This window comes from Anoplolepis gracilipes, chromosome 16, assembly GCF_047496725.1.
Source record: "Anoplolepis gracilipes chromosome 16, ASM4749672v1, whole genome shotgun sequence".
NCBI classification, from domain to species: Eukaryota; Metazoa; Arthropoda; class Insecta; order Hymenoptera; family Formicidae; genus Anoplolepis; species Anoplolepis gracilipes.
In genome coordinates, this window is record NC_132985.1 from 6,082,158 (window position 1) to 6,093,829 (window position 11,672).

The window sequence follows — 11,672 nt, forward strand, 5'->3', positions numbered from 1 at the left end:
GTGTCAAATTTTATAAATAAGTTATAACATTATAAATTAAGAGAGGGTTATAATGCCATTTGCACAAAATAACTACTAATATACTATAATAAAAAAACTACTAATATTCTATAATAAAAAAATGTATAATATATTATTTATTGAATATAATACAATTCATAAAAATTTACACAGATAAAAATATTTACGTATTATTTTACACACAAATTATAACTTTCAAAAAAGAGAAGAAAATATTATACAAAAGGAGCAAAAGATATTAATATGATAATTATATTACATCAATAACTTTATTAAACGATTCATTGAGCTCATCGATATCTCGCGATATGCATATACACATTCTCTCATTTATTAATAAAAAACACGTTATTTATAAGAATTTATAACACGTCAATTACCACGTGAGTATAATTGTATAACATCTCATTTACTGATTTCGAGTTTTTTATAAATTAAAGTTTTCCTTGTAAAAATACAATGCTTTGCATATATGTCGATAACAATTTTTATAGTTTTATTCAGAATCAATGACGAATAAATCAAAATGAATCAGAAGCAAAAGTTTTGCTGTTCTATTATTGTATTTGCAGACAAATACTTGATTTTTTACTTTATCACTCAAGTTCATCAGTGTTCTCTGTTTAATTCGAGGTGCTTATTTTAGCGAGTTACGTAAATAACTTCCCGTATTCGAAAACAATATTAATAGATCCAGGTAATACATACTGAATTACGTAAAATGAATTGAATTATGTTTCTTTCTTTATTAGAATTGCACAAAAAGTTCCTCTCTTATGAAATTTTTGTATAATTTTGAAATTTTTACGTAATTAACGTTATTCTGATATTTTCTAAAAAGTGTTATTTTTTATTTTTCTCTCAGCTTTTCACAAATTTACAAGTTTATGTCGTTTTTAATTTTAAAATATTGTAGTATTACATAATTAAACGAGCAAATCTCGCGAACATCGAGATCAAATTCATCGAGAACGATCACTAATCATTAATATTATTACTTTTAATAATTAATCTATTATAAATTATGTAATTGTATAATTATTATAAATATTTCATCATTATATTAATATTTAATTTAACGATTAATATTATTTCAAGAGGTATTTCAGGATCGTTCTATGTGTAATAATTTTTACAATAATTCTCCCATATTTCTTGTCAGAATCGAGTTTGGATTACATTGAAAAATTCAACGTAGAAAAAAGTATTTCACTGAATTTTCCTGACTCCTTCTATCGCGATTACATAAATGTACATCTTCAAACTTAACTCCCTGCACCACTGTTTCCCAGCCCGTCCTCGATCCACCGAAATATAAATTTAGATGCCAGGAAAGAGTTGCTCGAACGAGAACTGCTGAACAATATTGTCAGCGATCCCTCGAAATGCATCGGACAGAGCCATTTCCACCGATGGCAAGAACTCCTTCAGGAAGAGTTCGAAGTTGTTGTTGATAGCCGAATTGATTAGATCCCCGAGCACCTGATCACCGTTAAACAAATTTTCCAGTCTCAACGAGCCCTTACCCACTGATACATTCAACGTGAACTCTGTGATGCGAACTTTTTCTACGCTATTTTCGTCAAAGTATCGTTCACCCTGGATTTTGCATTTACCTGCAAGAAGATATGAAATCGTTCTTTCGTACACAATACAGATGGATAAGTGCAAAATCTTATAATTATTATAATTATTACTGCAATATTTATTATTGTCATATATATAGCTTCTTGAATTTTAAGAGGCAATTTGTATAAATAATACTGATTGGAATGTTATTCAGGCAACACACAATATTTATAATAATAAATTTATAAATAATTTTAATTTTAATTTTTTTGAAGTATTATATCAATATTTTATATAAACATTAAGAAATAATCATAAATTTGTATTTAATACATATTAATATTAAAATGTAGATTAAATATTTTATACAAATATTTATGATAAGTAAAAAAAATTAATATTTTGTAAATTTATTAAATATTTGCTAGAATATTTTTATTATTCGTTTACTTTTAAGATTATAAAAATATATTTATAAAATATTCAAATAATTCTTATATAAATATTTTGTATATATCTTATAAATACTGTGTGCTGTTTGATATAATATAAATGTCATAATCTTACATAATCTTGTATAAAATATATATTTTATATAAAATTAAAAAAAATATAATTTTATATAAAATATGCATAAATACCTATGCAATCAGAGAAGTTGCCATTCATCGGGCCGGATCCACGAATCGGAAGTAATAATATCTTACCGTCTACGTCATATTTCCCGTCAACTGTAATATGGGGTAATGCTACGTCCACCATAAAAAGCAGATTCTCAATGTCGATTCTTAAAAAAAAAAACCACACAGCAGTATTAACGAGTAATAATGTAATAAACAGCGGGAGAAAGAGAGAGGTTCATTGAACGTGCGTGACATCCTTTCAAGCAACATTCGCATTCATAATGTCGAAAAAAACTGCACGATGTTAAATCTTCATTTAGTTTGTTGAACATAAATCTCTCCAAGACTGATGCATAGATTTTCTTTTTAGATTTTTCAATTAATCATATGTTAAATATTTTACAAAATAAATAAAATATAAATACTCAAATTATAATTTACAAGGATTTTATCAAACTTTGTTGAACCTATTATTATGATTGCATCTCGTCACATGACACGCATACATTCTAGAAATTTTTATCGAAAACCCTTGATTATTACACAATTGAAGTGTTCTTTATGAAAACAGTCTCTGTCAAAATTGTAATTTTTTAGAAATTCGAAAATAAGAAATATTATTGGTTTTAAGGTAGAAAATTTTTTTATTATTTTGGATTTGTAATAAAAAAAAGTTTGATTAACAAGATTTTCTAGATTTTTGATAGCAACGAATTATTAGAAATATTACAATTTAAAAATTTAATATTATTGTATCACAAACTCACGATTAATATTAATAATATTTAATACATAATGATGTCATATTAAAAAGGTAACACATTATGTGTGCCTTATATGCACTTTGATAAATACACGATCAATTATCATAACAAAAACTTTTCTTTCGCAGTTTCCACATGGGAAGTCATCAACTGACAATTTCAATGGATGACATCGACCTTCTTCGTCATTATTACAATGCCATTCTAAACTTTGTACATCTGCCTCTCTTTCTTTCTCTTTCTCAATACTTAAATGTCTTACTTTCTCAATACTTGGACAAGAGTCCTTTTAAATTTTGCGTGCAACGAAATAATGAGAACCGACCATTGTCGTTTCTGTTTGTCCTTTTCTGATCCTTATTGATTATTCCTTTTGTGTAATCTTTGTGAAACGGCACGATTTTTCTCATCGTTTGACAGATATACATACTTTAAGTGTTTATGTCACGGCCGTTCGCGCGTAGAATGCAAACGATAAAACGCTCGCTCCTCACCGTTGGCTATATTTTTTTTTTGTGTTCTGTTGCAAGCAATCTTTCCTGATAATATAATGTGACGGTAAAAATAGATATTTTCAAGAGTAATATTTAGATGTACCAAAAATTTTGGGTCTAACAATAAGTGTCAACGTCAATCGGGAGAAGAATACGCTCAACAAACAACATTCTCTGCTGAAACTTCAACGTAACACATTTACGTCACTTAATCTTTTTTATGCCTATTTAACATTTAATTTTACACTTCTACTTCTCATATTTTATCCTTTTATTATTTATTACTTATTGTATTAAAATATTCTGAACTGACAGAAAGGTAGACTCTTTTTTTTCTCGATAAAATTACAATAATTATAATAAAGTTCAAAGATGTATAATAAATTCAACCGATAATTTCTTTTTTTTTTTTTCTTAATATATGAGAACCAAAGTAACGTTGTATGAAGAGCCTAAAGTGATATTTAATTACGAAAGGGAGACATATGAAAACGTCATACGTATATAAAAAAGTCAATGACAACAAAAACACAATTATCTCTCCCATAGCTATATGTAATCTAGTTGGATTAATGGTCAAGAGACGTAATCAATTTAATATTAGGAGAGACTTCTGATCTCTAATTCCGTACAAAATAATATTAGATATCTGAATAATACGCTCGCGGACAATTGCACGTCGTGTAATTGAGAATATCCAATCAACATCCATTGAAAAATAGAACTACAGACACGCATCAGAAGTTTTATATGATTTCTTAATTCAAAGCTTATTATTCATGGCATTATTCAACGTCATGCTGTATTTATAGACCATTGATTCAAGAAATAGAAAAAATACATAAACATATATATTGTCTATTAATTTCTCCGACAGATTATTAAATCAAAGCTTAGATGTTAAGATATTTAATGATGACAAAATGATGTAACAGTTAATCTTTATCGATTAAGTCAGTGTTAATAAAAAAAAAAAAAAATCATGACGTTTCTAATCCTACGTATAAGAAAGAAATTTTTAGTTCTGCAAACTTGGCTATTATATCTTTTAAAGCTGAACTAAATTTTCACAGACGATCCTTTATTACAATTATACATATATATACTTACTTTATTTGAATGACTTCGAAGTTACTGGCACCACATACGTTGACATCGGTCGCCACTATTTGCAAACTACTTGTTGTAGTTATCATCAGTTTTTTTAATTTAAGAGGCTCTAAAGAAGGGATGTTATATTCCGGCACGCCCACCTTAAGGTACGGCTTCAATTCAATTATACTATTGCTGACACATGTTTCGTAGTCCGGTTCGCGAACTTGGCAAACATGCAGGAACTCGGCTGCAAATGTATTTAAAAAATTATCAGTATAATTATTAGATGTAATTATTTAAAAGCTAATTTATATAGCTTACATGTTTATATAATATGTGTGTGTACATAAATAATAATATTATTATGACAATTATTATATAAGAGCACATTTTTAGAAGGAAAATAATAAATACTTGTTTTTATATACGTTAAATATATTATATTGTTTTTATATACATTAATAAAAATTTGTATCTTAATTTTCAATAAAAGGACGTTCTGAATTTTTGCATAATAATTTCCGATTATTAATTATTTAATTATTTCCAATTTCTGATTTATAATTGCAACGCGATTTTATTTCTGCAGTATCACACTTTCAGCAATGCATTTACATTCTACACGTTTTTAATCAAGAGAATACATTATTTAATAATTGCTATTCATATCTCAAAGCATATATGCGTAATTTATATTAGTTTTAGACCAGTTTTTGCTTTCTATGTTACAAAGTGTTTCTCTTTGCATATTTATAATCATAAAAATCTTAATCAGTGTACACAATGAATTATGAATGATGCATGGAAATCATTATGCAAAGATCCACGAGAATTTTTTGTTAGCAAAAAACTTTCTCTATTAAAGTGGTATATTACATATTAGGAAAAAAAGATGTTAGATAATTTTTTTTTTTTTTTTATAACTTTGTAGCTACCAATTTCGTCGAAATATATGATATTCGGATACGTGTATACAAGGTGTCCGGTAATTGGTGAAAAACCTGCTAATGGTAGATTCTTGAGATCATTTGGAGACAATTTTTCCTCAGCGAAAGTGTCGAGGCATCAATAATTTCCGAGTTATAAGCGATTGAAAAAAAAGGCGCTTTTCGTAAACTAAACTTTTTCAAGTTAAAAAATTACCAACACTACATTCTTCAGTTAATTTCAGATAGAGTTTACTCTAATAAAATTTTAATTTAAGGCTTAATTACAAAGATATATATAATGATAAAAATTGGAAACTTGCAAAAAGTAATGACGCCTCTCGATACTTTTGCTGAGGAAAAATGAACTCCAGATGTTCTTAAGAATCTGTTATTAACAAGTTTTTCATCAATTACCGGATACCCTGTATACATGTATATGTAGATACTTACGTACATGACAACAAAAAATATAAGGAAAAAAGACTTTCCTGTTTTTAATCGAGATTCAAATCAAATGCGCAATTATTTATAATAACAATACTTTTTATAATAACTCAATATACTATTTTTCACGTCATACACATGACAAAATTTTGCAAAGATTTCATCCGTCAAGCATGAGGATTATAAGATATTGAAATTCAAGTATATGTAAATAAGATTTAAATAATTAGATCCAAAAATATATAACAAAAAACACGCTTGTCTCAAGCTCAGTTAATGACAATCGTTTTAATCGGAATAACATATATTAAAGTGCAAGTGAATTGAATAGAAATCTTAATTGATGAAATGATAAATTAACAGATATTGAGTCGAAGATCTTTAGCAGTTTGCTTTGTATGATACAAGGTGCTCCATTTGAAATGCTCTATTTTTATTTTTCTATCTCTTCGGGAATACGTGACATATCAAAATTATATGTACAAGCAATGCAAGTTTGATTCACTTTAAAATATTTAAAATAAACAGATAAATATTTCAATAAACTTAACTAACGAAACAATAGACTTATATGCTATTATTATAGCATATTTACATGTTATTTTTTAATTTATTACATTCAAATGAATTAATTAAATACATAGTAAAATTTAGGATGTTACATTGTTAACATTTTATTGTTCCTTTTGTCAAGTCAATCTTGAATTGTCAATTTTTGGAATTTAATCAATTTTCGTGAATTTTAATTGGAATATATAATAGTAGGCGCTGAGGACGACTTAAAAATGAGTCGAAACGTCCGCTCAAACTGACAGTTAAAACTGTCAAATTCTCGATGTAACACGTTACTTTATTTATGATTATTAAATTATTATATTTTTTAATTATTTTTTTATACAACTCGTTTTACTTTTCATTTTTACTTTCGTATAGTTGTATAGCTCTTTATGCCTTTTTAAACCTGTTCATTTTGTTTAATTAAAGAAAGCTCTTTTATTTGATTAATTGGAATTTAATATTTGTCATCTTTTATTTGATTAATTGGAATTTAATATTTGTCAAATTCTTTTATTAAAGGCTATATTCGAATAAACATACTAAAAGTGCCCCCGACGAGTTTTTAAATAACATTTAGCCTCAGTGTAAAAAAAAGTTTCCCTAAAAATTTCAGCTCTCTAACTCTATTATTTCCTGAGTTATCAAGAAAAACGTCATTTTCCTTTAGTTTAATATTGACCGAAGAGACAAAAGTAATTGTCTTTTATTTTAATAAGTATTACTTAACTGATTCATGTATTTATAAATAATAAATCAAAGTAATAAATCAGAAAACACCTAAAGTTTGCTCGTATAAGCCTATTGTTTAGTTAGTTAAATTGGTTTCAACAAAACGAGCTTATTAATAATTAGTTAAATATTTAAATATTTAATTTTAAATTAAGGGCACTTAAAATAGATCACCCTTTATATTAGAACGAACTAGTACATGAGGCATACTAAATGAGTCATCATTTCAAGTCACATGAAAACACATAAAATATCTTCTATAGATTTACTTACGTATATCTCGCACAGCTTCCGCGTCAATCGTCGCCAGGACCAGCAAGATTGCGGTAATCGTTGCCTTCGCTGTCATTTTTTCACGGGAGAAAATAATAAGAAAGAAACAAGACAGACAGGAAGCTCAACGAATGTACTTTCCACGCTTAAAGAAGCCTGGACACGGATTTCGACGATCGGGGGTTGCTGGTCGCATTAGCGACGACAGCTGGTGGTTCGAGGATAGTCGGGCTGGAAGTGGATGATCCGGACGCTGATCTGAATGCCTTATAGCAAGTGACTATTTAATTATCCCTTCTTCTTCATCCTGGCCGTCGTCACTCACCACCTACCGCGTAATTCGAGATGAAAGCCATTTTTATTTTCCAGATGTCTACCTTTAGATGCGATCGCAGGAATGCGCACGTGCCGGCGGTCGCGAAAAGCGGAGGACTGTCACGTGCGTGCAAGTGTCATGATGCGATAACATGACATTGTTCTTCATATGAGTACCGAGAAGACAAGCGAAAAACGTCTGATCGCGTGTCTGTCATTGAGAGATGTTCTGCACGAACGCAAATTAATTAATAGGTATTAAGTGATTTCTTATTGTCTTCTTCATCTTACCCATCCGATTTTAATCTAAAGAAATATACTATCTTTAAAGTAGACATGTCGAGGCTTTAATATTATACGTATTCTATCGATCTTGAAAACAAAAGGAATTTTTTTTTAATGTAAAATGTGAAATATATATCAGCAGAATATGTATAATGTACACATATAACAGTATGTTTCTTTAGATTAAAATCAGGCTAGATAAGAAATCACTTGCGTATTAATTATGTGTGTCCAGATGAAATATCTCTCAATGACAAATATATATGATATGCTATATATAATATATATTTAACTTTTAATATAAATAAGATAGATAATATAGAAAATATTTGTACATATATTTAATTTTTGATAGATTATTTTGGTTTTTATAATTAACGAATACTGTACAGAAGAAAAAAGATATGCAAAAACTTGGGGTTTTTCAACCATTTTATTTTTAGTTATCCATCTCTTTACAATTTTTTTTACTTTTTGCAACAGCAAAGTCTTTTTCTTTAAATAAATGTCTTGCTTTTATTTGACGAAAATGATTATATAATTCTAACAGCTTAATCGACATACTCTCTTTCAGAATTGTAATATTTATTTTGAAATCGACGTCGAAAGAATTTTATATTAGAATCTTTCTAATAATAATATACTGATGGAGTTTTTAAGTTTAGGATAGATAAATAAGTAAATTTAAAAACCAAGTAATCCTACAAAGCACTGAGTTAAATATTCAGTGAACATCACTCATTTTAGAATGTGTACAAACATATTAGAATGGCTATAAGTTTCTTTGTATTGAATATTTATAAATACATTTAATATTTATAAAATATATACAAAATATTTATAATAATTATTTGAATATTTAAAAAATATTTATCAAAATTATTGATAATTAAATATTTTTTAATCTTAGATTTCGAACAGATCATAAATATCTTAGCAAGTATTCAGAAAGTATTTACAAAAGAAAATATTACTGCAAATATTTACTTTTTACTTATCATAAATATTATATAAATATGTAATCTATATTTTAATAATAGCGTATGTCGAATATATACGGAGAAAATTTTATATTAAAAATTACTATGGTATGTAGTAACTGTAGATCATTAAGAACATTTCAAGTTAAAATGCTGTGTAAAACTGTAAAAATTGACGTAATTTACGTAAAAATTACATTAATTACGTCAATTTTTACAGTTTTACATAGCATTTTAACTTGGAATGTTTTTAATGGTCCACAGTTACTACATACCACAGTTATTTTTATTGTAAAATTTTCTATGTGTAGTTTTTATAATTTTTTCTCCTAATGTTTATAAAAAATGTATAAAATATTTATATACATAATATTTAAAAAAAATAAATGTAAAAATGTTTATAAAACATTAATCATATTGTGCGCTGTCTGGAGTATATAATAACACTTGGTAAGATTTTAGAACAAAGATAATTTTGTGACGTTTTGTTTTTTGTTTTTTTTTAAATTACTGATATTTGAATTTACTTCTTTTAATTGTATATGATACTTTGTTACACATAAACTATTATAGGCAAGAAAAACTTTTTTTTTCTAAAAATATTTATGATTGATTATTTAATGTATTATTTGTTCTTGGATGATTTTGAAAAGTTAACTTGTTGTCATAGTTTAATATTTTATTTGTCTTTTTTCTGTCAGAAAGCAGGAAGCAATTTTTTAATCATTTAAAGAACATTTAAATCGGCAGCCACTCATATGTATTATGCAAGATATCTACGACAGACATGGTTCCTTGACCATCAATGTCATTATAGGTGTACACCAGAAATGTGATGAGTTTCACGAAGATAAAAATAATTAACATATAAAAGACACAAGTTTTCATATGCAGACTTTTTCTAGAATTAAAATAAAATAAAAATGTGTTAATGCGCGAAAATCAAAGTCCACACGTAATGATTATGGCGTATAATAATGATGAATCGTTATACATATGTCGAAATTTAAAAATTTCGCTTTTATGGAATGTAAACGCTCTCGAATAATCAAGTAAAATTTTTGACGATTCGATGAATTTTTGATAAATTTTATTTTATTTTATTTATTTATCTTTTTATGATTTTTGATGAATTTTATTTTAAACATATAATCTCTTTCTATACGAATATGTTAATCTTTTAATGAATTTTGAAATCACCAAAATAACAATAACTAAATATTTTAATACTATAAAATAACGCGGCAAGTATTTTCACGAAATACTGATATCAATCGCTAAATATAACTGTAAACAGTTTGCAGTATAATGTGTATTTTAAAAAGAAAAGGTTATTTTATGATTTATCATTATTTTAAGATTATTTTTATTTTTTTGATTTTAAGATTATTTGTTAACGTTAAGAAAATAAAGTAGATATATTTAATTTAGCATCTCCTCGAAACATAAAATATTTTTGCGCTTTTTGACACTTTCTTTTTTTCTTACACATATCTCTAACGTATGATCGAAATTATGAAAATAATTTTCTGATAAAAGATAAAAAATATTATCGAATTTTGTTTGTTGCTAAAAAAATCATCATTTTTTAAATCATAAGTATATAATAATATCTAATTATTTTCTTTAGAATAAGATTACTACAATAATTTTAATACATTTTAACACATTTCATGCGAGTTACAATCGAAAAGAATTCTGATCTTCGCAAACTACAGCAAGAGCTATCGAGATACAAAGAATGTCTTGCAGGCGGGAGTGTAACTTCCGGGCACGTGAAAATGTTTATGCGTACCTACATAAGCTACCGAGAGCTCCTGAATTAACAGAAACGTCATAATTCACAGTCAGCCATCAAATCAAAGGAGTCATTGGAGTTGTCAAAGCTATGACATAATGACTGTGAAGTCGGCGTTGACGGCGTACCGGATGTCAATGTGTCGCTCTACAGTCTATCAATCAAATAAATTAGAGACAGAAAACAAAATCAAAAGTACAAAATATAAATTATGTATTATATTTTTCTAAATAATTATATTTTTTATATCGCAATTATAATTTAAAAAAAAATAGATAATATCTCATTTTAAGGAACTGGATACAAACTTAAATACATAATACAAAAAAAAAACTGTTTTATTGAAATATTCTAAAGTTAATTATATTTGTATTCTTTCTTTTAAAAAGAAAGATTTTCATTATTTACTGAATTCGATTTTTATTTTTATTCTTCATTTTTGCATAAAATATTACGTATGCCACGTATGCAACATATGTCGCAATTAGAAAATTAGTGGAGAAGACATCTTTGCAAATTTCATCTTGTAAACACACGTTTGCACGATATCATGCGATCTTATATTGTAATGTTTTCAACAGTCTGGACAGGATATTAAGGCATCTGCGAAATCAGTTTAATCTGTACATTTTGAAAAATTATTACCAACAGCAGCAATCATATCGAAAAACATTGCTTACAGTATAATATCGTAATTCCCTGCTTTCATTGACCTAATAATTTTTGCGCAGCATATATGTATCTGGATTTTGCATATTCAGCAAACTAAATCTAGAATCCTCGCATCAGAGCGAC

General features: G+C 27.0%; 1 protein-coding gene across 1 annotated transcript; it reads right to left on the reverse strand.

Annotated features, from left to right (window-relative positions):
• Positions 1–251: 251 nt before the first annotated feature.
• Positions 252–7,784, reverse strand: LOC140674848 (circadian clock-controlled protein daywake-like). Its single transcript, XM_072908712.1, has 4 exons — positions 7,500–7,784; positions 4,582–4,813; positions 2,232–2,377; positions 252–1,637 (listed from the first exon to the last, which is right to left on the reverse strand). The coding sequence occupies exons 1-4, from the start codon at positions 7,573–7,575 to the stop codon at positions 1,342–1,344; spliced, it is 750 nt and encodes a 249-aa protein (XP_072764813.1). The 5' UTR covers positions 7,576–7,784; the 3' UTR covers positions 252–1,341.
• Positions 7,785–11,672: the final 3,888 nt, after the last annotated feature.